The sequence below is a fragment of the Protopterus annectens genome, chromosome 9.part0 (genome assembly GCF_019279795.1).
Source record: "Protopterus annectens isolate FY-2018-M chromosome 9.part0, PAN1.0, whole genome shotgun sequence".
Lineage (NCBI taxonomy): Eukaryota > Metazoa > Chordata > Ceratodontiformes > Protopteridae > Protopterus > Protopterus annectens.
The window spans coordinates 1,246,610,413-1,246,638,218 of NC_056743.1; the positions used below are offsets into that span (position 1 = coordinate 1,246,610,413).

At 42.4% G+C, this 27,806-nt stretch overlaps 1 protein-coding gene across 1 annotated transcript in view; it reads left to right on the forward strand.

Annotated features, from left to right (window-relative positions):
* Positions 1-27,806, forward strand: part of LOC122810646 (lysine-specific demethylase 2A-like) — a 1,654,939-nt gene that overhangs the window by 1,139,351 nt on the left and 487,782 nt on the right. Inside the window, exon 17 of the mRNA XM_044082219.1 lies at positions 16,258-16,350. Within this exon, the coding sequence (XP_043938154.1) occupies positions 16,258-16,350 (93 nt within the window). The remainder of the gene's footprint in view (positions 1-16,257; positions 16,351-27,806) is intronic.

Genomic DNA, 27,806 nt, shown 5'->3' on the forward strand with positions numbered 1-27,806 from the left:
CATGGCTTCCTGCATTCTGTTGATTCCAAACGCAAGGCTTCACATGAGAAAGCTACAATGGAATTTGAAAAGTGTATGGTCACAGCATTACCACGATCTGGATATTCTGATTCCTCTGATCCCCTGCCTCCAGAAGGAGTTCCTCTGGTGGTCCAGCGCTTGCACTTTAAACGAAGGAAAACCTTTTCGTCTCCCCCAACCTACTCAAATCCTAACCACGGACACCTCGGATTATGCTTGGGGAGCACACTTTCTAGACAGTTGCCAGCAGGGAACCTGGACAAAGGACCATCTTCGCTGGCACATCAATCTGAAGGAAATGTTGGCAGTACAAAATGCCCTTTTAGCCTTCAAAAACCTTTTACAACCAGGGCCTCTGCTAATTCGCACAGACAACACCACGGTCATGTGGTACATCAACAAGCAGGGGGGTTCTCATTCATACCCCCTTTGCAGACTAGCTATGGGTTTGTGGGACACCGCTCTCAATTTGAATCTGCATCTCCAGGCTCAATTCATTCCAGGGAAACAGAATCTCTTAGCAGACAGCCTGAGCAGAAACATTTCAGATCCTCACGAATGGATGCTAGACACCAACTTGTTCAAAAGGATTACTGCAGTTTGGGGATGTCCCCAGATAGATCTGTTTGCATCCCATCTCAATCATCAGCTGCCTCGCTTTTGCACCAGGTCCTTCCACAAAACAGCATGGAGAGTGGATGCCCTGTCCTTCAGCTGGAGAAGCCTTTCAGCATATGCCTTCCTCCTCTTCCTCTACTGCCTCGGGTACTACTGAAGATAAAACAGGACAAGCCAAAGTTCCTCATCTTGATTGCTCCAAATTGGCCTCGACAGTTTTGGTATCCAACCTTAAAGCTCCTGTTCTCGCGGCCTCCTTGGATTCTCCCACTGAACCCTTCGCTTCTGTCCCAGCATCAGGGTCAGTTACTACATTCCAATCTCAAGACCCTTTGCCTGGCAGCTTGGCTCTTCAAAGGAATTTGATTTCCTCTAGTCTTCCCAAACAAGTGTTGGATGTTCTTTTGGAAGCTAGACGGCCTAGCACTAGGAAATCCTATGCCTCTAAATGGAAGAGGTTTTCTATTTGGATGCAGGACCGAGGCTCTGATCCTCAGGTTCCTGATCTCTCCTCTATTTTGCTTTACCTTTCGGAACTTTTATCCAAAGGACTTTCCTTTTCTTCCATTAAGATACATGCTTCTGCTATCTCTGCGCATTACAGTTCTGATCCTCCTGTTTTTTCACATCCTTTGGTGAAGCAGTTCTTGAGAGGGGCTAAAAATTTGTGGCCTCCAAGGACCCCTCCTGTCCCTGCCTGGGATCTTAATTATGTTTTAGAAAAACTTACTTTGCCTCCTTTTGAGCCTGCTGCATCTTCAGATATTAAGTTTCTATCCTGGAAGACTGTTCTTTGCTAGCATTGACCTCTGCCAGAAGGGTCTCAGAGTTGCAAGCTCTCATGGCTGTGGAACCATACCTTATTTTCCATCAGGGCAGAGTATCCTTGAGGACCAATCCTACTTTCATGCCTAAGGTGATTTCGAAAGTGGCTTTAAATCAGACAATTCACCTTCCTACTTTCTTTCCAAATCCTCAAAATAAAGGGGAAAGGATTTTGCATTCATTGGATGTGCACAGGCAGTTACGATTTTACTTGGACAAGACTAAAGATTTCAGAAAGTCTAACCAATTGTTTGTTTCTTTTGCTTCCAGTTCTCTTGGAAAACCTATTTCTAAACAAACTATTTCCAAATGGATTGCTTATGGAATCAGATTTTGTTACACTCATCATGGGAAACAGTTTCCAGGGACCATTAGAAGTCATTCTACTAGAGCAGCTGCTACTTCTACAGCTTTCCTCAGAGGAGTCCCTACCAAGGATATCTTGGAAGCTGCCACTTGGAGTTCTGTGCATACTTTTTCCAAGCACTACAATCTCCCCTTGTTTTCTAAGTCTAGGGCAGGCTTTGCCTCTGCTGTCTTGCAGGGTATTCTTGCCTCCCTTCTTCTATCTAAAGCCTCCTCCCCCTCTACACTGCTTTGGGATTCCACCCTACAGTTATGACTGCAACAGTGAAACACGAAGAACATAGTACAGTTGTGTACACCTACCATAAATGTAGATGTTCGAGTGTCTTCACTGTTGCAGTCGGGGTTTCCCTCCCTCCTATCCCCTCTTTTTCTCTTATTTGTGGTGTATTTGTGTTTCCTTGTTGGATTCATTTTTGATTTGTTGGGGACTTCTGACATCTAGGGCAAGAAAGGCTGGAGAAGATGGCGTCGGCTGAGGGCTATGTACCAAGGCGTACTGACGTCAGGATACTAGCTTATACAGCCGACGCCGGACCCAGACTTTGGGATTCTGGCCGACCTCGGGCTGCCTGCCAGCAGGAGCACCCTACAGTTATGACTGCAACAGTGAAGACACTCGAACATCTACATTTATGGTAGGTGTACACAACTGTACTTTGCTGGTACTCAGTGAGGCGCTTTCGCAGCCCCTGATACCTGCTACTTTTGAGTCGCAGGCCCCTACCGAGACCCATATGGAGTCTGGCACACCACGTAATACGCAAAATGTTGGACCCACGGATGTATCTCCCTCGGATGGGTCCGGAGCCGCTGAGCAGGCAGCGGCTTCAGAGGGTGTATTCAGGCCTCAACATTTTTATATCAAACCGACAGCTGCAAAACCAAAGACAAAAGCTTCTTCTAAAACTAAAAAAACGACGCATGAGCCATGTGCACAGGCCGCAATGCCTAAAAAACTGATGATCAAAATGGCTGAAGACCTTATTACCTTGATCAGGGGTTCCCATCCCCCTCCTGATAAGAGGCCTAGGCAAGACGCTGATTATGAATCTTCAGATCAGGTTTCTATTTCTTCTGATTCCTCTTCTGATCAGGAATTATATCTATACCTCCCTATGAGGATTCTGATGCGTAGGAGTCTATACTATCTGCATCACCTCCTGAGGATTATTCATTTGGAGAAACCTTGCATACTTTGAGGGAGTGTTTTCACTGGGAGAGTCAAGATTTCTCAGAATCAAAAAAGAGGCTCAGGGATTTCCTCCTCCTCCCTCAGCACAGGCCTTTAGCAATACCCCATTTTAGACATTGTGGATGATGTGTTTTTGGAGTCAAGCTTGACCCCTTACTCCCTACCCTCCGGCTTCCAGCAAGCATGACAGATATTACAGGGTCTCTAACTCGCACAAATTTTTATTTAGAAACCCTGCTGCTGATCCTGAAACTATTTCACAGGGTCCAAAGGGAGTTGAGTCCTCAACAGCAAAAAGTCCTACCCCCTCTGACAGAGATTCAGGGGCACTGGATAGATGGGGAAAAAAGGTTTATACATCTGCAACCTTGGCAATTAGTGCCTTAAACTGCCAGTTCCATATGCTCAGGTATCAACAACATGTTATGGGATTGCTGAAACAGAAAATTATGTTGATTTCTGAATGTGCAGAAAGTAAAGAATTGCAGGAATTATTGCATGCAGCTGAACAGGTTGGAAAACATACTTTGCAATGTGGTTTTGATTCCTTAGAGGCTTCCTGCAGGGCCACAGTTACTGGATCTGTGATTAGGAGGCATGCCTGGCTAAAAGAGCAAAATTTGCCTGATCATGTTAAAGCTAAATTACTGGAATGCACCATTACAGCATGACACTCTGGTATTAAGGTAGAAGAAGTTTTAAAGAAAATGGAAGACAAAGCTAAGTCTATGCAAACTGTAAAAGACTTCTTACAAGTGCAGCCACCAAGATTCAGTAGACACTGGCCTACAAAAAATTGGTCCTTTCCTGTGTCAGACATAGCTCAAAGGGGCAAATCCAGATGCCCTAATGGTTCCAGATACCAGGCACAAGATTCATGCAGGTCAAAGCAATGGGGCACTTCTACCTCCAAATCTGGAGGAGATAAAGCGCAAACCTACAGAAAACAATCCCAATGACTTCTCTCTGCCTTCACCAAGCACTTAACTTTTGGCAGCACCCTTAGGGGGAAAATGAGCACTTTCTGCTCAAAATTGGCAGTTAATAACCCAGGACAAGTGGATGTTAAACATGGTATCACAGGGATACAGATTCCATTTCCATACTCTGCCAATGGCAAACGGTTGACCAGATCTGCCAAAAAATCAATGGGCAGAGGCACAGAAACGGGTTACGTCCCTCATGGATATGGGGGCCATTCAGCCAGTACCAGAACAGGAAAAAGGACAAGTTTTTTACTCGACTGTTTTCTTGGTACCCAGAAAGGGCAAGGCCTGGCGGCCAATACTGGATTTATCGATTTTGAGCACATACCTGGACATTCCAAAATTCAAAATGCTGACGTTGCAGCAGCTTCTGCCCATGCTGGGCAAGAATGCTTGGCTGGTGACATTAGACCTAAAAGAGGCATACTTGCATGTCCCAATAAGGTAATTGTGCAGAAGATACCTCAGATTCAAGGCTGGCTTAATGCATTACCAATTCTCTGCACTGCCCTTTGGCTTATCTACTGCGCCCAGGGTTTTTACAATGTGCCTGGCACCAGTAATTGCTTTTTGCAGACGAAGTATACAGATATATCCTTACTTGGACGACTGTCTCATTCAAGCAGAGAACAAGGGCATTCTTCTTCAACACCTGGCATTTGTGAAAAGGCTTCTAACATGCGTAGGGTACACAATAAATGAAAAGAAATCACAACTGGTACCCTCTCAAAAGATAACATTCCTGGGTGCAAGCTTGAAATCAACTGCCCAGATTGCTTACCTCACGCCAGACAGACAAAGGCAACTGACTACTTACTTTAAACTGATGGCAACAAAAACCCAGGTATCTGCAAAACAAACTCTGCAGGCTTTGGGCTTTATGGCATCCTGCATCCTACTGATTCCATATGCAAGAATGCATATGAGGAAACTTCAGTGGTACCTAAAAAGTTTGTGGAGTCAACATTGTCACAGTCTGGAAACAATGATTCCTCTCATTCCCTGCCTACAACAGGAGTTTCTGTGGTGGGCAAAGGCATGTCGCCAAAACATGGGGCGGGCCTTCACTCTACCCCCGCCAGCCAGACCTTAACAGACGCATCAGATTATGCCTGGGGGGCCCACATGACGGGAAGATGCATTCAAGGCATATGGACCCCAAAACAAATGCATCTACATATCAACCAAAAAGAGATGCTAGCTGTTCAAAATGCCCTGTTAGCCTTCAAGGACTTACTTCATCCAGGACAGCTACTGATAAAGACGGACAACACCACAGTTATGTGGTATATAAACATGCAGGGGGGCACGCACTCATACTCCCTTTGCAGATTAGCCATGACAATGTGAGACACAGCTTTGACTTACCAAATACATGTTCAAGCACAATTCTTGCAAGGAAAACAAAATACTCTGGCAGAAGATTGAAGCAGAAACCTTATGGACCCTCACGAGTGGAAACTAGATCCACAAGTCTTCAGCATGATGATAAAGAAATAGGGGAGCCCAGATATAGATCTATTTGCCTCTCCTCAAAATTATCAATTGAAAAGATTCTGCACAAGGACTTATCACAGACAAGCATGGAAATTGGACGCCCTGTCTTTCAGTTGGAAAAACCTATCCGTTTACACCTTTCCTCTTCTCCCCAAGATCCTACTAAAAGTCAGACAAGAGAAACCAAAGATGATACTAATTGCCCCGGACTGGCCCTGCCAGTACTGGTACCCAATCGCAATACCCAGCTTGGACCTTGCCTCAAAGACCTCAACTACTGTCCCAGCAAAACAATCAGATCCTGCACAACTCCAGACACTGAACCTGGCAGCATGGCTGATCATGTAGTTATACAAACAACACCTCTCAGTAAAGCTGTGATGGATGTCATTTTGGAAGCCAGAAGGCCTAGTACTAGAAAATCTTATGCTGATAAATGGAAGACGTTCTGTGCTAGGAATCGAGCACAAGGAACTGATACAGCAGAACCAAGTATTCCTCAGATATTACAATACTTGACTGAGATGTTTGACAAAGGCCTATCTTTCTCATCAATTAAAATCCATGTCTCTGCCATTTCGGCTAATTACAATACAGAACCACCAATCTTTTCTCATCCTTTACTAAAGCAGTATCTTAGAGGAGCCAAAGATTTAAGGCCTCCTAGAAGATCACCACTACCTGCATGGGATCTCAATTATGTGTTGGAAAAGCTCACCCTGCCTCCATTTGAACCAGCTGATATAAAATAATTGTCATGGAAAACAGCTCTGCTACTAGCAATTACTTCAGCAAGAAGAGTCTCAGAGCCTACAGACCCTCATGGCTGTGGAGCCTTTTATCATATTTTACCCAGACAGGGTGTTTCTTAGGACAAATCCAACATTTATGCCTAAGGTGGTTTTCAGTGTGGCTCTTAACCAAACTGTTCATCTGCAAACCTTTTATCCAAATCTGCAGAACAAAGGGGAGAGAATTCTGCATTCCTTGGACATACACAGACAGCTAAGATCCTACTTGAGCAGGACTAAAGCTCTAAGAAAAACTGAGCAATTACTATTGACATATGCTGCAGGATCAAAAGGAAAGGCTATTTCAAAGCAGACAAGCCACTGTATTCGTTTCTGCTACTAACACCGTGGCAAACCTATGCCCAAGGGCATTAGGTCTCATTCTACCAGAGCTGCAGTTACTTCAGCAGCCTTTCTCATAGGATTACCAACCAAATACATTCTAGAGGCTGCTTCTTGGCGTTCTGTTCACACATTTACAAAGCATTATCATTTGCCTCTCTACTCTAAGTCCCGGGCAGGCTTTGCCACTGCAGGTCTGCAGGGCCTTATAGCCGCACCTAATACTGTTTAGCTCCAGCCTCCCAACCATAGCTTTGGGATTCTACCCAAATGTAATGACTGCAATAGTGAAACATGAAGAACATAGTACAGTTGTGTACACTTGCCATAAATGTAGATGTTTGAGTGTATTCAGTGTTGCAGTCCAGGTTACCCACCCGCCATCCCCCTTTCATTCTGGAGTTTAGCTTTCCTTCTCTGTCTTCTACACCCTATGTGGTGTATTTGCTTGTAGATGAAGGTAAAGTTTATATTGATACATCTATTTTTTTTTTTTTTTTTTGCTACCTTTTTGAGGGCACCTGACATCTGGGGCAAGAAAAACTAAAGAAAATGGCGTTGGCTGCTGGTTTTATACTCCTGACGACCATGATGTCATGGAAGAGGAGACAGCAACTGACGCAGGACCCAAGACTTTGGAATTCAGGCCAACTGAGGGCAACCTGCCAGCAGATTACCCAAATGTAATGACTGCAACAGTGAATACATTCAAACATCTACATTTATGGTGTACTTTTTTTAAACACCACTTTTATTTTATCCCACTCCCTAGCTATATTTTCTGAAGAAACTCCTGTCTTCTGTAATAACTCCTGAATGTTTTCCACTAACCCATTCCTTAAATTCTTGTCTGTTTAGCAGATAGATGGGAAAGTGCCAGTGCCTCATTTTTATTTCATTACCTTGCATTTTTATTTTAGTTATTATTGGTGCGTGATCTGAAGGGACGGTGAGCGGTAGCGTTGTTGCCTCACAGCAAGAGGTTCTCCAGTTTGATTCTCGCCTGGGGTGCCTTCTGTGTGGAGTCTGCATATCCTCCATGCATTCGTGTGGGTTTCCTCCCACGTCACAAAGACATGCATCTGGAGCATTTCTCCCCGGGCCTCCGCTGAAAATTGGCTTTGTTCCAAGTCGGACTGTCCCTGTTAACAAATGTTAACTAAATAAATACAATAAGTAGTTATTAGATGTGTATCAAAACTTTTAGTTAAATGCACACATCCTGTGAAATATAATTTGTCTAGCCTAACCCAGTTTCTGTACCTTGGTGAATATCTGTATTATGTCTGAGCTCTTACTACTTAGTTTACATGTTCTATACCGAATGTTTTCTTTAATTTCTACAAAAGTCTACCCTCTTTTGTTATATTTTGCCTTCTAGGCCCCCAGATACATTCTTACTATTGCAAATCAAATTCCAGTCCTCACCTGTTAAGTAATATTCCCTGCTGAAGGGTAATTGTTTGTCCCAGAATTTTCTTAAGCTCTATTGTAATAGTTTTAGATGGATTTATAAATACATGCCAGTGTAATCCTAATCCCTTGCCAGTAGCCCCATAATACTGCAAATCTACCATATTATCTTTTTTCCCCTCTTCATCACTATTAAAGCAACACATGGAAAGTGTTGCCATTATGGTAAGAAATTATTCCCACTTGTTATATAACCGTTTATTTTTTAAATGTCTTGTTTCAGCTTTTGTGTTACATGCATACAGAAATGTTTGGCAAGTTGATCCATTACAGTTTTTTGCCATATATATATATATTTGAAACCATGTCATATCTTAAAAGATGTTGTGTTTTAATGAAAGCCCTCAAACAAAAAACACACTCCCAGAATACCTTCAAAGCCTGTTGGCAATACAAACACAACTGTGCTCTCAGAAAACATCATATCTGATGTCCTTTTCATTCTTCCTCACAAATGGGTTATGGATCAGGTTCTTGGATCTGACTTGGACACATTTACAAGATCTATGATCCAAATCTTGAGCTCATCCCTCTACTCATAATGCTCTATTCCATTCCCAACTCCCCCGATCTCGTTTGCTGCCATCGGAGCAAGATTGTGACTGAATCTCGAGAGTGAATGTGTCATTTTTTTTTTTTTTTTCAAAGTTACATTTCTTAAAATGTATATATTAGAGTTCGTTTCCTCTCCTCCTCTCTTGTGTCTAGCAGTTCTTTTCTCCTTTGGGCCTTTTGACTCCCTACTGTTACCTACAACTTCATTAGTGTTTAAAAAAAAAATAAGGGGGTGTCTCTGGATTTAGAATTTTTTGTGTAGTTATTGAGAGACCTTTACTCTCTCATATAGAGTGTTGGTGTTTATAACTTTGTACTGCCGTGTTGTAGCCTTGTGTTAGGTGTGCAGTTTACTGTTTTTTCACGTACAGTTGTATACATTGTGGTCATGTCTCATGAGCTCAGTTTTAAGACATGTCCTTCATGTGGGCATAAGATTCCCAATTCTGATGCCCATAAGAAGTGTGTGCATTGTCTGTGGCCAGTAGATTTCAACTCTGCTTGTGAATTTTGTGCATCGTTCAACCCCAGGGCCCTTTCGGACTGTCAAATTAAATTAAGGGTTTGTTCCCAGTTTCTCCTGCTGCTGCTGGTTCTATTAGACTCAAACCCCTCAATCTCATCATGACTCCAAAAAGCGAGCATTGGAAAAGTCAACAAGGGCTTCATCGGAGTCACCTCAAAAACTTAGAAAAACTTTGGATCCAAAATCAGTACCACCTCCCTCAAAGCCACATGTCTCTTCGGATCTGACTGGCATTATAACCAGCGCAAGTTCCCCTGTACCATACACATCCTACTTAGATCCCAGACTCTTTAATCTGACAGGAGCCAAATGCCTGAATTTGCATTGAAGACTTTTTCTCCAGCTCTGCCCTCTCAGCTGCTTCAGACCCCTCAAAAGCATTGTAGGCCTGCTTCCACAGCTTCACCCAGATCTTCTCAGAGCTTGACTGAGGCAGATATGGACAGGATGATGCAGAGCTTTCTCAGGGCTCAGATCCAGATGGGAGTCATGCCTAACTCTGTCCCCTGCTGGATCTGTGAGTGCACCTGACCCAACCAGTCGTGTCTCCTTCTCCGATCAGTCTTTGTCTATCTTAGTCTCAGAATCCAAAAAATCAGAGAGGGTCGATATCAGATCCAAAGAAGCTCCCTTCCTCGACTCCAGCAGCTACCCTAAACAGCTCTAGTCCAGTGCCATCGAATTAGGGCAGGTCTCTGCTCTGAGAGGTCAATGCCAGGTCTGAGGGGTTGGCTCCTACTTTGTTAGATCCATCCCTTCCCTTTGGTGCCTTGGCTGTTGACGGCTCTGGTCCAATTCTCTCCGGGGGCTCAGAACGGCAGTTGGCTGTAATCTCTCATCCTCGGCTGCATCGGCTCTGGGGGGGGGGGGGTGTCCTCAGGTCCATCAGCCTTCCAGGTAGTAGAAAGGGCCTTCTCTCTGCATAGACAGCCGTCCCTCTCATATCTCATGTCCGAGCTCTGAGCCCATCATTTCTGCTCCTCAGGGTCAGCCAACTCCAGGAAACCTCCTTCTTCCAACACCTCACCCGAACACCCCACAGAAGAGGTACTGGGGCAGAAAACGTACAAAAGGAGGCATATAGACTCCCCTGTGGAGTCTCTCACAGAATACACTCATTTTGGTGATGGAGGAGGTTCCCGTCGATCACCACCTGACAGCATTTACTTTGGAGATATCCTTGAAATCCTTTAACAGAGGGATGGCTGTTCTTTCCACGCTCCTCCTTTTGATGAGTCTGTGTTCCTGGAGGCCTTTGGGGCTGGCCCATCTATGTCTTGAGTGACACCCCCCCCTCTCAGCAGATGAACTTACTGATTTAGTTTCCCGATAGGTTTAGAAGGAATTGGACACTGTCGCACCCATCCTCAAATGCCCGAATAAGTTTTTAGTCCCTCCATCAGGCAGACCCCTTTGAAGTAAGGGTGCACAGAGGTCGTTAAATTACCTGGCACATTTTACTTGCTTGCAGAGAGATTTGATCAACGAGCTTTCAAACTCTTGAGTCCATGTCTGCAGACACTCTCAAGAAGGTTTCTCCTCAGTTGGCTGCTCTTTCTTCTGTTGCCATTCATCGATGAGACTGATCTCCCACCCCGCAGAGGGTGCCTTATGAGCAACAAGTTAAAGCATTGCCGTTAGGAGACATACCTGGATGAGACTGTGACTTTGCAGAACCCTTCAAGAAAGATGTCTTTTGTTAATGCCCCTTTGATGGCTCCTCCTTGTTTGGGCCATCAGTGAAGGATACGCTTACCCACAGTGAGCAGGAAGGAAAGACCCTGTCTGCTGTTGGAATCAAGTTTTCTACCCCCTCAACACTGGAACTAGTGTGGTAGTAAGAAAATGTGGTTACAGAAATCTCAGGGACTTTTCCAGGACTTATGCAGGGGCACTTCCTCCAGAGGCAGAGGAGGAGGTTTCAAGGGAAGATGTATCCCCAGAGACAGAGGGGGTCCGCAGAATCAGGGCTTCAAGACTCCTCCTTTGATAGGTTCTATCAGAGCTCGTGAAGTGCTGCCTGACTGTCCATCTCTGGAAGCAGTCTGGGGCCGTGTTTCCCTGCACCTGGATGCCTGGACAAATCTTACAAACAATGCATGGATGCTAAGTATAATATCTAGAAGTTACTGCATTCCTTTTTCCCTTCCACCTCCTGTCACAAAGAAGAAACTCCCAGATGTTCCACCCAGCCAGAGGGAGTACGCAGCCCAAGAGATTCAAAAGCTGCTACAAAAAGAGCCATCCAGGAGGGCCTACCCAAATAAATAGGATTCAGAACTTACTCCCACTTCTTTTTAGTGCCAAAATAAACAGGGGACCCTGGGACCAGTTGTGGATCGAAGCAGTCTGAATCAGTATGTAAAGAAGTCAAAGTTCCAAATGGTTATGGTTCAGTCCATCCTGCCTGTTCTGCACCAAGACAATCAGATGTGCTCTATAGATCTCCAGGATGTTTACTATCATATCAGAATAGACAGGGGCTCCAGGAGACACCTGCACTTTCGTCTGGGAGCCAGTCATTATCAATTCAGAGCAGTGCCCCATGGACTCACCACAGCCCTCCCAGGTGTTCAAATGTGTGGCAGCTCACCTGAAACTCAAAGGATTCCAGGTGTTTCCCTATCTCAACGATTTGCTCCTCACCGCCCCTACCAGGCATCAACTTCTACAAGCCAGGGATTACTTGCTTCAGATCTCCAAATCCCTAGGCATTACGATAAATCTTGCCAAATCAAAGCTGACTGCTGTACAGACTGTAGAATTTATAGGAACTTGACTGGATACTTCAACTTAAGTAGCCTCATTACCACTTCATCACAACACATCTTTGAGAAATCCGGTCTGGGACATACTGTCATGTGTGTCTCCTCCAGTGAAACTAGTGTTGCAAGTTGTTGGGTCAGTGTCCGCTACCATTATTCTAGTTCTGCTTGCAAGAGGTTTTATGCAAATCCTCCAATTGACTTTGGCAGTACAGTAGTCTATTCCTTACCAGCTTCTATCTATTCCCATCAAATTTCCTCCAGTTTTCAAGCTTCATATTCGCAGGTGGATCCAATTAGACAACCTTTTTGTGGGCAGGCCATTCTCTCTTCTTCATGCAATAGCCACAGTGACCATGGATGCTTCCCAACTGGAGTATGAAGGCTATTTCAAGGGAAAGATGGTACAAGGCCATGTGGGCCTCCTCAGAGACCAAGTTGCATATCAGTGTCTTAGAGATGAGAGCAGTCCTTCTAATGTTGCAATCCCTTCGGGACTTTCTCCCTTTAGGAACTGTTGCAGTATACAAAGACATGTCAGTAGTCTGGTACATCAACAAACAAGGAGGAACCCGTTCCTACCCATTATGCAGGGAGGCCATGAGGGTCTGGAAATAGGCAATCTCTTCAGACCGCTTTCTGATTGCAAAGCACATTCCAGGGAAAACCAGTGAGCTGACAGACTCAGCAGGTTCATTCTGATTCCTCATGAGTGGTCCCTCAAACAGTAGCCAACATGATTTTCAGCATCTGAGGCTAGCCTTGGTGGGACCTATTTCTCCTCTCCCTTCAAGTGCAACAAGTATTTTGCTCTGATCCTCCCCTCCAAGTCTGATTCATGAATTGCCCCCGGGTCTCCTCAATGGCTACCCATCTCTTCCACTGAACTCGAAGTTCCTACAGAAAGCAAGCAGGCTGAAGAGCTCAGTCATCCCAATTGCCCACTTCTGGCTGCGGCAGGTATGGTTCCCTTTTCCACTGGTCTCACTTGAAATATCCTCCATGGATATTGGAGCCCACTCAGGATCCTCCTGTCTCACCCTTCTGAAATTCAGCATCCCAGTCTCCATGCCCTCAAGCCGACCATATGATTTCTCCACTTCCAGTGATAGTAAGACAGTCCAGGCTTGCTTCCCTAGTTCACAACATTATCTTAACCTCCCAGAAGGCCTCCACCAAAAAAGTCTATGGAAGCAAATGGAAAATATTCTCTGTATGGTTTTCCAAAGAGAATAATGATCCTTTCTCAGCTTCTACTTCGGCCAGCCTTCTTATCCTCGCTATTCTTTTTTAAGGAGGGGGCTAGTTTTTCTACTATTAAACTTCATTTAGCAACCATATCCAACTTTCACACTGGAAGTGAATCCCTTTTTCTGGCAACTTCTAAATTATGTAAAGCTTTCATGAAAGGAATTTTTCTCCTTAAACCTCCAATAAAGGATCCCTCTCATCCTTGGGATCTCAAGGTGGTCCTCCAGAGGTTGACTTTGAAGCTCTTTGAACTGGCAGACAAATGCAATATGAAGTTTCTTTCTTGGAAAACCATCTTTTTAGTAGTTATCACATCAGTCAAAAGAATTTCTGTACTCCAGGTCTTATTGGCTAGGCCTCATTACATAATTTTTCATAACATTAGGGTATCTGTATGAACCAGCCCTTCCTTTCTGAGTAAAATGGCCATGGAGATTAATATTAATCAGTCCATACAATTGCCATTTTTTTTCCAAACTTTACTAATGAGGGAGAATATACGCTGCATCATCTTGATGTTTCATAGGCAACTACATTTTTATCTTCACATAAAACAGTCCAGGCAGTGTGATCAGCTCTTTGTATCCTTTTCCCCTAACCGCTTAGGTCAAGCAGTTTCCAAAATTACTCTGGTTAATGGATTAAAGTTTGTATTTCTCTGATTAATTCTCAAAAACTTTTGGAATTGCCTCATCCTCCTGGAGCTCATTCCACTAGATCTATGGCTACTTCCTCTGCCTTTTCATCAAGAACCTCCATTTATGATATCTGCTTTAGCCACTTGGTCACAGACTCTTACCTTTGTTACACATTGCAAATTGGATATTGTCTGCGGAAGCAGAACTTCCTTTTGTTCGACAGTTTGAGGGCCTCCTGAGAGTTTCATAGACAGGGACTATGACCCATTCATGAGGAAGAATGAAAATGACATCAGATTTAGAAGTTACGTACTTACCATAACTTGGCATCTGTGTTGTCCATTTTCATTCTTCCTCAACTTCCCTCCCAGCCATCCCCAGGCCTTGTCACTCCTAAACATATCTGTGGATTGGAATGGAACCTTTATGTTCCAGGTTTGAGCCTCAGTCTTTTCTTTAGTCTATTCTGCCTCTAAAACACAGTGGGCAGTAAGTCAAAAAACTCGATCTGAGGAGGTGGGGATGGAGTAGAGCATTATGGGTAGAGGGAGGAGCTTGAGATTCAAATCGTAGCTCTTGTAAATGTAGCCAAGTCAGATCCAAGGATCAGATCTGTAACCCATTCATGAGGAAGAATTAAAGTGGACAACACAGATGTCAAGTTATGTTAAGTACAAAAATTCTAACGTCTAGTCACTGAAAGAAAAAAGTTTTCGGTTTTTATTGCCCTTATCAGCTTGTCTGTGTAGAAACATGGGAACTAGCTGTAAGTGTTTTATGTTGCGATGTGAATATTTATTTTTTATTTTCATCTCCATTTTGCTGTTTAAGTTAAATGGACATGAATCATGAACATGTAATTTCAGGGTAAGTTTTTATCCAGAGAGTGGAGGATATCTGGTATTGATTGCAGAAATAGGTGCTCAAAGGCAGCCAAGATGGTTAAGAGCTTTAAAAGAGTTGCAATTTTTGAAGTGATGGAAAGAAAGAATGAGGGGCAGTTGTCATAGGCTTGATGGAAAATTCTGAGCAAATATGTTTCTTGCTGTGTTGTCTGTGCTTAATTGTGTTGCTGCTGCAGGGGAAGCTATTCTCAGTTGTGTAGACAAAAGTGACGATGTACAGTATTTTGTAAAGACACTTTTAAAAGATTGAGAATACCATGTATAGTAACGGTCTTATGCTGCTAGACAGAATTTTTTGTTTTATGCTTTTGGGGAAGTAAGAGTTTGAGCCTGTAATAGTTTCATCTTTGGGAGGAGTATCTGTTGGTTGAATGGGAGGACCAGTGCCAATGGTCATATTACAGACAGAGCAGTAATAAAAGCTTAATGCATAAAATTGTTAAAAAATTCAATATCAGCAGGAATAGCATAATCTTTTGTGTAAATATTTAATTAAGGATAGAGAGGTATGTATGTGCAGAGAATCAAAAATGGAGTTGTGCTTTATTTTAGCCCCCCACACACACACACACACACACACACACAGTGGCTGGTCTTTTTTCAACTACTGTTTTATTCTTCAACATTCTTGCATTGAGAAGAGCCAAGTATATTGTGTAGTATATAAATATTGTTATGTAAATCACAGTGTTAACGCTGCTCATCTGAATAATCACTTGTATATTTTTCATTGAACACATCTGTCCTTATCTTAAAGCCAGTATGAATTAGGAGGGGTTGCACTTTATTTCACTCTTCAAGCTGTTTTACATACAGTGCTATTTATATTGTTTTACCTTTCATTCCTTAACATTTCTTGATTAGTTTATAAACAGTAGATGGGTTTAATTTGTGTAGAGTCTAATTTTGAGAGACTGAGAAATTAGAGAGTTGGAGGGGAGGTATAGTTGACTTATTTTGCTAATGGTTTCTTAGGGTGGCCACGGTGGTGCAGCGATTAGCATTGCTGCCTCACAGCAAGAGGTTCTCCGGTTCGATCCTCAGCTGGGGTGCCTTCAGTGCTGAGTCTACATGTCTTCCCTTTGGTCGCGTGGGTTTCCTTCGGGTGCTCCAGTTTTCTCCCACATCCCAAAGACATGCTGTAGGTGGATTGGCTACTCTAAATTGGCCCTAGGCATGAGTGTGTGTGTGTGTGTGTGTGTGTGTGTGTGTGTGTGTGTGTGTGTGTGTGTGTGTGTACCTTCCGTGGAAGGTTGGGCACTAGGATGGCAACTCAACACTGTAAAATTCCACTGCCAATCATGAGCGGACAGGTGATCCGCTCTGGCAACCCCTAACTGGGAAAAGCCGAAAGAAGAAGATGGGATTAATTTTTATTTCATACCATTTTGCACTTACAGTTCCATTTTAGTGGACTAGGTTTGAAGAAGTGATGTATTTTAAGTTTCCCTTATTCTGTGCACAAAGTAGTAATGCATTGATGGAATTTTTCTCATCTTGCAGATGGATGGTGAAGGGATATTGCATCAGGAACTGCCAAATTGCTGGGAGTGCCCAAAGTGCAATCAACCAAGTAACAATGAGAAGGTGCAACCAGTAAGTGTGTAGATCTTTCATGTTACATTTCTTGTTTGTAAAAGATTTTTTTTCAACTGAATTTCATCCAAGAGATTGGAACTGTACAGGAAGTATGCAGATCTAGATGATCATCATAGGGCTGACTGTTGCATTATGATTTGTGATAGAAGGAAATTAGCCACAAATAGAAGTCTTGTCCCATCTGACCAGACAAACTCTGGCAGTCACTCCCAAAAGCAGATTTTTCCCTTGCCTGCACTGACATCGGTGTGATATTGAATAGAAAAGGAAAAAGCCTAGTAGCTGTATTTCCTTTTTACCATGTGATTGTGTTCATTAATCAGTCTGTTGATACTAGTCAGGTTGCTTCTTTCCATTTCTTAGGTGTTGTTAGGCACTGCATTTATTAGTGATTTGTTATTCTGTTTGTTCTTCTTGAGGCTGAAGATCCTGTGAAATTTCACCAGCATATATGCTTGGGGATCACACAAGTCCACTAAAGGATTTTCACCATCAATGCAGATTTTTTTTCTGGGGGGCACTCTTATTCTTGAGTGTACTAGTGTATTCAGTAAGAAAGCCTTACTTTTAGACCCAGAAACCATCCGTTCGTTGTGGTTAGTGTTCCCCCCATTCCCCTACATAAATAGAATCCATTGACTAGATAGCTACCCCCCAACCTTTATTTACTTCCTTTTATTTTATACTCTTGTTTTCACCTCTCTCCCTGTTTTATGACTAATTGTACATGTCCTAAACTGGTCTTACATCACATTTTACACTGACTGTACTTCACTAGAACTTAAGGTTGCCACCTTTTTAAATTGCCATAGTGGGACATTTTCAGGACACACATCAGATTTTACAGGCCGACACAAACCCACGGTCAATACAAGGGATAGAACTTTCCTTTTTTGCCTAAATATAAGCTTATTCTTGTAGAAGTTTAGTTGCTTATCCTGTTTCTTGTAACATGTAGGTATTTTAGATACATAAAGAACTATTGTATGCAACTATTACATTACATATCGGACATAATTGTGTCCTACAATCTCAGGACATTTGCCACTTTTAATATTTTTGGTCAGGACCCAACCGCCCAAAGAGGGACTGTCCCTCGCAAAGTGGGACAGGTGGTAACCCTACTAGAACTGTTTTGCAAATAAGATCTGCATGTCATACTTTTATCTTTTTTTCACATAGCTATATATATTCATGTATGTATGATTTCTTTCCAGTAATTTTTGCATTCGTCTGGTATTACTTTAAATGTGATTGTAGAAGTACATTTTATGTATATGTGAAGCTTTTCTTCCCTGGTCCCTTTTGAAAAGGGATTGTCATGCCCAGGTGGACTTTCCCAGTAAACAAAAGTAAAATAAATATCAGAAACTTCTGGCCTTAAGCTATGCAGTGCTTTTCTTTTCTAGACTTCCTCTGGCAGTGCGTTCTTCTAGTGGCTCTAAGAAGTACAACAATAAATAAGTAAATGTAACTAAAAAATGGAGATGCCCTGAAAGTTAAATATGCAATTGACAGTGAAGCAGACTGCATGAGGCCGTAGAAAATCCATTTATTCTGCGACAGCCAGAGGGCACTGGCTGTAGAAAGGAGTAACTTTGTCTGCCTCCAGCTCCTGGTTCTCACATTTCAACTGTGTCCCTGCACCTTTGGAGGTTAACAGTGTGTGTGACATCATCTTTCTCCTAGGCCTCTTCAGAAAATATGGCTTCAGCACATGTAGATACTGTTTCCATTTCTCACATGCCTGTTTTGTTAGCCAGTGTATGGTGCCAGGCAGTAAAAAAAAAAAAAAAAAGTCATCTCCTACCTGAACTCCATACATTTTTTTAATTTAAAAGTATATAGTTCCACATGAAATATTTATTTCTGCCCTGAACATGAACATTGGCCTGATTGAACCCTCCTACCTCTCATTCGGAGTAGATGTTTTTTCCCCATACACACATTTCTGCTGTATCTGGTAGTAAGCATTTCACCAGAGAATACATTGCTGAAGGGCAAAGGGACAGTGCCCTATTACCACCCCCTGCTGAGCCCCCCACCTCCAGTTTATTGCTTTCTGAACAAAGAAAGAGACCCTTCACAGAAGCAGACTCAGACCTCTGTAAAGAGGAGGAGCAAACTTTTGCTTTCATCTCCATTGAGGTGCAGCAGGAGATTAACCTCCACAAAAAAGTTTAGTCACCAGTGGAGTTCCCTGAGATTTGGTGCTGGGACCTCTTCTGTTCACTATATACTTCTTAGAAGTTGAAGCCTGTATCAAAGGGCTTTGCCTAACTATGTTTGCAGATGTCTGTAAGCTAGGAGCAGTGACTGAATACCCAAAAGAGTCAGCCATCCTACAGGAAGGTTTGTACCAAACAAATAAATGGTGCCAGACAGGTAGACTAAAACTAAATGCCAAAAAATTCTTTACGGTCTCCTTTGGAAAGTCGACTCCCCTGGGAAATTACCTCATGAGTAATATACACACCTAAGATTTTGACCTAGTAGTTCAGGATTTGGAAATTTATGTGGATAGTGACCTAACTTTTGACCAGCATGTATCAACTGTGCTAAGGAAGTTCTATACTGACAGCTTGTAAACATGGGGATTACTTCTAGATCCAGGGCTGTCGTCATTGCACTTTACTCGGCCTTCATTAGGCCAGTCATTGAATATAATGTCCCTCTTGGCAAATATCTGTCCAGACACAAGCAACAACTGCAACACACACAGAGATACCTTACAAAAAGGATACAAAGCCTTAACAATATGTCTTACATGGGCTACCTCAAAGGCCTATCACTATGTTTGGTCTCTTATAGACTGCTAAGAGGTGGCCTATGTCCAGCAGACAGGGCATCCCTGACCCATAAGTGATGGATTTCACATCCCGCAAGTCAGATAATATAAAAAATACTCATTCCCGGGACGTAAACCTCTTCTGCAACATTAACAGCACAGTTTGAAGGAAGGCTTGTATTAAAAATATAACTGCTTCCAGCTTGTGGACTACATTTAAATGTCAAAAAATTAATTATAATCTCCTTTGGAAAGTTGCAAAGCCTTCCCTAGGGAAACAGTCGACCCATAGCATAAATCACTGGTTGCTTCAATTGGTTGCAAGCAGTGGTCAGCGAAAGCTCTAAGGTCAAAAGAGACTAGGCTGAAGACCTGTAAGCTGACTGGAGTGAAAACCTAACAGTTCAGTTACTCAGGACTCTAACACTTCAAGAAGTGGTGGAAATAGGTGGAGTTGAAGAAAACGGCAGCTCCTCAAAACAGTGTGAGATATGTGGCTAAACCAAGTATGGAAATAAGGTAGGTACACAAGGAAAGCTGGTGGTGGAGTGCAGTCGAAGTCCTCAAAAGAGAGGAGTTTAGGAAAAAGTATGAAATAAAAAAGATGGACCAGACTAGGTATTAACACTAGTTGGCTAACAGAGAGGGTAAGACAGGAGTTGCAATAGCAAAAAACAAGACATCAGAGAAACTCCACTAGCTTCTGGAAAGTGACTTAGTAGATCACACACAGAACCTCGTAGCAGGATGCAAAACAGACAGAAAGATAAAAATGATAATTGGACACTCGCTATAAAGGATGCTAACAACAACCTGTTCAGCAGTCCACAGGACATCAATGGCAGATGGAAGGACCATTTCCAGTAGCTTCTGAATGAAGAAATGCCACAGAATCTGCATTGTCTCAGACATAGCCTACAAGGAAAGAGGAGGGAGGAGCCCATCATAGATGAAGTAAGAACAGCATTAAAAAAATGAAGTCTGGGAAAGCAGCATGCTAAGATGAGGTTGCAGCAGTTATGGTAAAGATGTTGGGTGATATAGGGGAGAAATGGCTACTGAGGTTCTTCAAAGCAGTATGTAGAGAAAGATGTATTCCAGATGACTGAAGAGTAAGCATACCAGGGTCAGTTTTCAAGAACAAAAGGGACATTCACATTTGTGGGCAGCACAGGGTTATCAAACTCCTGTCACACTGCATGACTATTCTGGAGAAGGTGATTGAAAAATGAATACGCAGAGTAGCAGAAAGTAAGATGGAATATGAGCAGTTCAGATTCAGATCAGGTTGCAGTACAATCGATCTGATGTTTGTAGTGAGACATAGTTGAGAAGAAGTTAGAAATGAATAGAGAGTCCAACTCTGCATTCCTAGACCTGGGTAAAGTATATAACAAGGTCCCAATAAAGCTGATTTGGCCAGTTATTCTGTGGTTTGAAGTCCCAGAAACATTGGTGGAATTAGTGCAGGCTATGTACAGGGACCCAATGGCTCAAGTAAGAACAGTGTTCAGTCTCACAGAGGGGTTCCCATTGGGAGTGGATGTGTATTATGGTTCAGCCCTGAGCCCACTACTGTTCATACTGGTAATGGACTACATTAGAAAACAGGTCAGATGGGACAGATCAACAAAGAGATTCTATGCAGATAGTGTGGCATTGCAAACAGACTCTAAGCAAGAACTTCAAAGAGGTGAATGGAATGCAAAACTGAAGGTACATGGGATGAAACTGAGTACAGATAAGACAGGTACAATGGCAGCAAATTGGGGAATCACAAGAAGCTGAGAACTGAGATAGAAGGGAAAATAGTGGAATAGGTTAACAGCTTCAAGTATCTGGGAGGGGTGGTTGAAGAAAAGGGAAGTCTGAATGAGTTCAAAGCTAGAGTCAGAGCGGTTGCAGCAAATTGGTACAACGTGTCAGGGGTAATGTATGACAGAAGAATGCCAAAGAAGCTGAAAAGTACTGTGTACAAAACAGTGGTGTGACTAGTACTACTGTATCGTACAGAATCTTGGGCAGTAAAGGCAGAGCAATTAAGGAAACTAGAAGTTATGGAAATGAAGTGCCTGAGGCCCGGTTGTAGGATGCATACTGTAGGACAGAAGAAGAAATGAGAACATAAGAACAGAAGCCAAAGTAGCACCATTTGAAGAAAAGTTCAGAGAGAATAGATTATGATGGTTCGGCATGTGCAGAAAAGCAGAAGACAAACTGGGTGAAGAAGATTGGGACAGACAGGAAGAAGTCAAGAGGAAATAAGGGCATCCAGCAAAGAGGCGGATGGCTTGTGAGAGAAGACCTGTGACAGGCTCGAGTTTCAAAGAAGGTAGGAGAATGGCAATGAATAGAGAGAGAGATGGAAACAGGTGACACAACACCCCAACCCCATGTAGAAAAATGAGTTAAAAGTGGGTTTATGATTGGTGGAGTGGATGCATATCAGAGGATACAACTGGTCTGGAACAGACTCCCATTTCACTTATAACAAAGCTTATCCCTGGCTATATTCAAGCATAACTTGGATCAATGGATGGGAAATAGGAAATTTACCCTGGGCTCCTCCCTGTAGTAATAATGTACAAAGACAACTCCTGAATGCTTTATCCCAACTCATGGGTCTCCCTCAAATGTCTGTTTGGATCTAGTAATTATCAGTAAAATAATATATAAATATATATCTTGGGAAAGGGTTAGGTTAATCTAACCTCCAAAGGGATAAGTTAATTTTAAGCACCGAATGGGATAATTGGCTAGGCTTAAAATGGCTCACAAGGGCTGTTAGCTTAGCACGAAGCTATGAATCTGTTTAAATGCTGCCTTTGTCCATGAGCAACAAAAGTGCTAAACCAGTGATGAATTTGTGGTTACTTATCCATTCATTCAGATTCCATTTTATTTCCAAGGAGCTTCTTAATTGCTGAAGGATACTGTTATACATATATTGGCATTTAGTTTTAGTCCATGGATTTGAAAGCAGCTATTTGTTTTGGAAAGGCCCTCTTCCAGCATATTGCTTTTCTCTAGGGTACTCCCGATGGCACCAGATATGCAGTCATCTGCAAGCTTGGTCAGCCATAAACCCTTATTGGTTGCTTTGACCTCCAGGAAGTAAATGCTGAAGAGGAGCAGCCCAAAGACTGATCCCTGGGGTACAACACTAGCAACAGGTCTTTTGTAGGAGGCAGCACAGCCCACCCTGATTTCCTGGGTTTTATTTGTGAACCAGTTTGATAGCCATGATGTTATATGCCTGTGTAGGGTCTAGGTAATGCAGTGAGTGCTGATTTGAACCTCATCCTTTGTTTCATTTGCTTTCTCAGAGAAGTTAACCAGGTTAAGTAGGTAGGATCTGCCCTTTACAAATCCAAACTGGCTTTGATCCGGGAGTTGTATCTTTATTAATTTCATAAGGATCATTTCTGTAGCCTTACAGTTGTCAGGTCAGACTTATAGGTCTAATTTCCCTGGTCCATTGGTGCTGTACCTTTATGCAAGGGGATAACCGTTTCTGGCCTCCATTCTTCAGATGTAAAGCCTGTTTGGAGGCTTCGGTAGGGGGGGGGGGGTCTGACAAGTACTGTTTCAAGCTGGCCATTAAACAGTCCGGTAAGTTGTTCAGCTCCATAAAAGCAGTGCTCTTGGCCTTGGATACTGCCTTGAGGATTTATTCATGGGAGATTTGACAGGGGTTGTAGATGCGGATATAAGACCTGGGAATGCAAGAGGGGGAAGGGTGGAGGTGACATTACTGCTAAATTTATCTAGTAGTAGATTGGCTGTGTACCCTGGGTCATAGTAATAGAGAAAGGTTTACCTCATGCTTATCCAGTTCTGTGTTTATCTTTTGTAGAGTTCCTATTTTGTAGAGTTCCTACTTGTGCTAATCCCTGAGGAGGCAGACAGTGGGAATCCAGTCTTTGATTTCTGCTACACAGGAGTCCAGGGGGGGGGGGTTCCAGAACACCAGAGCCAGACAGTAGTTCCACGTATGTGCAAAGTACTTCCATCCATCAAGAATTTTGGCCACATTGCCTTCATGGCAATATGTTGCTAGATGTGTATTGTGAAGTACCAGGAAATATGCTTAGAATGTGGAGGATGTTACTTAGGGATTTTGGACATCACAGATGAAAATGTGAAAGATAAATTTAATGCGGTAGTCCAGACCACACTCAAGATGGGCAAACTTGCAGTGAAGTGTTGCTGTGGTGCTGTCTTGTGTATGCAGCTGTGCTGCAGTCTCCAAAACAGTACTAAGAAGATGTGTCTGGTTACATCCTTTGCTAGAATATGAGAGAGAGCAGCTCTTGGACATGCCCTAAGAGAGGGATATGCCTTTTGGTCTACTGTCTGAAGACGTTTTAAGCATTTGGCAAAGAAAACCAAAATGATTGAGTTAGTGAAACAACTTTTTCAACCAGCATGCCAGAGTACAGCAGAAAATACTCAAAAAATGGCCTTTATATTGAAAACAAACCAGGAGAATACGATGCAAATGCAAGAAATAGTTTTAGAAAAACAAGCACAAGAAAGTTGGAAGCAAGTGGGGTGGAAAAATAAGCTTGACAATTCCCTGGCCAGTACTCGCCATATTTACAGCATCCACCCTTTCTTTCTTTCCTCTTCTCTTTTGCCTGGCAGGCTGTACCACTGCAAAGACTACTCATTCTGCCTGACCCCCAGCAGGTGTCTGAGGAGCATAGTCTGTCATGATTACAAGCTAAAATTAAGGGCCATCCCACCTGTTATGGGTATGTTCCTGGCCTCTCAGAACCAAAACTCCTTAGCTCTGCAAGTCTTACAGTAGACTGTAAGTTGGTGCCTTAGAATAATTTTCCCTGGAGGATTAGGGGTTTTATTCTATATGTATTTTTTCTTATCCCTAAGAAGGGACAGACCTTGGAGGCCCAGTCTGTTTTTCTTCAAGTTGAAAAAAATTCCTGATAAAGATAAGAGAAGGTTTTTCATTTATCGATATGTTAACTTAATTTTATCGGTCTGTCTGATTTAGTTATGGTCTTTAAGCTTATATTAGTTAATTACAGTTCATAGTTGCACTGCATTTTGCTACTTAATCTTACTGTTTGTATTAACCCTAGTTTGTTTCATATGTAATATGTGTCAAGCTAGTTCAGGAATTGTTTACATTGAGGCAGTTCCAGGCCAGTCATATCAGAGCTTAAGGGTCTAATATTTTTCCTTCCCACCCACTATGTTGTAGTTATTAAACCCAGTGTATCAGTAGTTGGCCACCGCTTATGATAATTTGACAACATAATTCTTCCCAATCCCCATTTATTAGCTGCTGACTGTTAGCATATCAGTAGCGTTTTGCAGTTTCTTGCTTAAGCTATTCAGCAGGCCGAGACCTTTGATAGCATTGCTTATTAATGAGTGTAGTGATACTGCTTGCACTGTTTAGATTATTTTAAATTTGCACCTTACACTGTCCTGTATAGTCACAAATACTTTGGATTAATTTCTTTCCTATAAAAGACTACTTTAGAAAACTCCCCTGTACCTGATTGTACAAAGAGCAACTGGCTTTCATGTTGAGGAGCATGGCCCTGCAAGAACAAGTAACAGTAATAGCTAGCTTTTAACCCCTATTGTACCGTCCACAAGTAATGATCAACAAATTAATGATCTATAACTGTTGGTTTGCACATTCATACTCTCTTTGCAGCCAGCTTTATGGCCTTTGGCATCGTAAGGCAATGTAGCAATTGTCTCATGCTTACTGATGTGACAATGTGAGGTATTTCCAGCTATGCCAGGAAAAGTAGGGCAATGGATGTGTAACATATGCCAACATAACTAGCTGGAATTTTGTAAAACAAATGTCATTTGAATGCCAAACTGATTTGTACAGATGCTTGTATTAAAAATGTAGTTGTAAAGCTGTTTGTGTAAAAAATGTACCAGGAGTGGGTCCTGACTGTATTGTAACTGATTAAATGTATATGTTTTAACAGAGGATACTTGAAGAGAAGAAGTTAATCTCAGTCCAGCTAACTTTGAACAATAGTAAGAAATTAAATTACTTAATTTAGGCCATACAGATTGTATCTTACAGTTCTGACTGCAGCCACAGATGAAATGTCTGTGTCCTAGATTGGTTTATTAGCTCTTGTAAGAAGAGTGGAAGGGTTTTATAACTTCCAGATGCTATAACACATTTCAGCAAAGCTCTGTATGTGCGTATGATAGCACATATGTGCTAAATTCTTGTCCAATTTCTAGCATAGGAACCAGAAGTTAGATGACCAGATGTATGTGATGTCATTCTGTAAGCTAGGACAAAAATGAAGTTTTAATACTACATGAGACGGAAGACTCATTGCACTCTGTTTTTAGAACCTGACAAGGAAGAGCCCCTCACCTACTTCATCTTGCCTTGCTCTAGTAGGTGTCCAGGGAATAGTAATTCTTTAGATCAGTCAGGAAAATGTATTGAGATTAGTTAAGTACTGTTTTTCTGTATCTGTGTAAATCTGTTCATCTGTTGTTTTAATATTTCCTTGATTGAAACTCTGGTGTTTATTATAAGTAGATATTTAGTATTGTCATGTTATTTTATTATTTATTATTAAATATTTTAAACTTTACATTGTGGCTGGTCCTTTAGAGAATATTTTAAATTTTGAGAGTACTCTTATCTGTTTGATAACTCTGTGGCCACTCCTGAAAGCCTTACTGCATTGGTCAAAAACACTACCGATTATACTAATATTAATGTCACTCACTATAATTGGGATAGCCTTGTAAGAGCCGTAGAGTAGTTGGCTTTGGAGTATTTGGTGGCAGTTGCTACCTTTTAGTGTGGGTAGAAGGGGGCATAACTAGTAAATCTGTGCCAGCCTTTCAAAGGGGTGTCTGTGAAACAAATCTCAGTGTGTGTGTCCGCTGCTTGAAGCAGCGACACAAAGCACTGGTTTCACAGAGCGGGTGCTGGAGGGCTTGGCTTGGACACATTGCTGAGGACTCAGCTCTTTAGCTGTGCCAGTTGGGAGCCTATTTGGGGACCTGGAGGAAGACAGAGAAATCCAGACCCTGGACTGAGTGTGTTCCCTGTGCGCTCTTAAGGGAAATTGTACTTGATGCAGAGAACAGCATCTGGAAATACTCTGTGTATCTATTTTTTGTCCCAAGTGAAAGTCCCTCTCCAGTGTCAGTGGTGAGGATTCAGGCTCCTTGATTACTTGCCCAGAGAGGGGATGTCACACCTGGCAATCTAATTCTAAAGAAGACTGGTATGGTATGTGAGAGATGTAGTGGAACAATGTCACTGGAGGCAAGGCGCTCACTTACCAACACAGCCACCACCAAACTTCGTCAGTGACACACACGCTATACCCATTACACACAGCATGGACCAGATAATATCTGCCCACATATCTTGAGGCTCTTAAATGTAATATTCTGAAACCTCAAAACCCTCCCAGATGTATCACACAAACAAGTATCCTCAGCAACCTCTAGAGCACCTTGGTAAGACAGCCCCTCACCAAGACGCATAGTGTCACCATAAGGTGTCTCAACCTCTATGCTCATAAGACAGACATTAACACAACACAATATTTTAGTCATAGGGGATACTATTGTAAGACACAAAGATGTCCCACTCACTAGGTTGAATAAGGATAGAATTGCTGCCAGCTAGCTTTTAGGAGCCAGAATCCACCAGACCATGCATGTTCTCAAGTCTCATTTCATCACAAGTACCAGTACAACTCCATCATAGTTAAAGTGGATGTAAATTACCTGAGACATACCTTCCTGGACTATAAAAAGAGAAAGATGTAGTAGAACTCTTGGACTGTGTATCCCAGGCTGCTTTAAGCCTGGCATTGAGCAGCATTCTGCTTTCACCAAGGATGATAACACAGTACCAACAGAATGTAATTGACATTAATGATCAGCTTTTAGTATTTGGTGTCACTCCAAGCAGTTACAACATTTGTCTGCCTGGGAGGATAGGGTAGACAGACCACGCAACTTTGCCAGAGATGACCTGCACCTGTCCCCCTTAAGTTTTCACATACTGGCTAAATCCTTGTCCACCCTTGTATTGCATTTTTGAGATAATGCCAACCAGATAAATGTACCATTGTGGCTAAACCAAGTCAGAGTAATCTAAAGGTCTTACTGCTCAATGCAAGGAGTCTAAACAGGAAACTCTACTTCATGCCAGCTCTCCTTTTCATGGGCAATATAGACTTCTGTGCAATTGCTGAGACTTGGTTTACAGCCACAGAAAGCACCCTGGCAGTGCAAGGCTATAGCGCCTTCCACAAATTTAGACTGCCTACTGCATAGGTAGGGTCTAAAGGTGAAGGAGTCTCAGCTGACGTCAAGACATCAACACAATTCAAGGTTTGTCAAAACAGTATGACACACTTGAGCTCCATGTCCAACGTACTATAAGTAAATCCTAAAAATAGTAGTAGGAGACACCAAGGCGAATAAAATGTAGAAACGTTTATTAAAACAAATTAAGTGCACAATAAGCATTTTCAGGCAAACATGCCCTTCCTCAGATAGTACTCAACATTTAAAAACAAACATTTAAATAGTAAGACAGCCATTGAAAACCTAGTAATTTACCCTCCTTTTTCTTCAGAGGTTTTAAATGGACAGCTGTATTCAAACCAGGGCT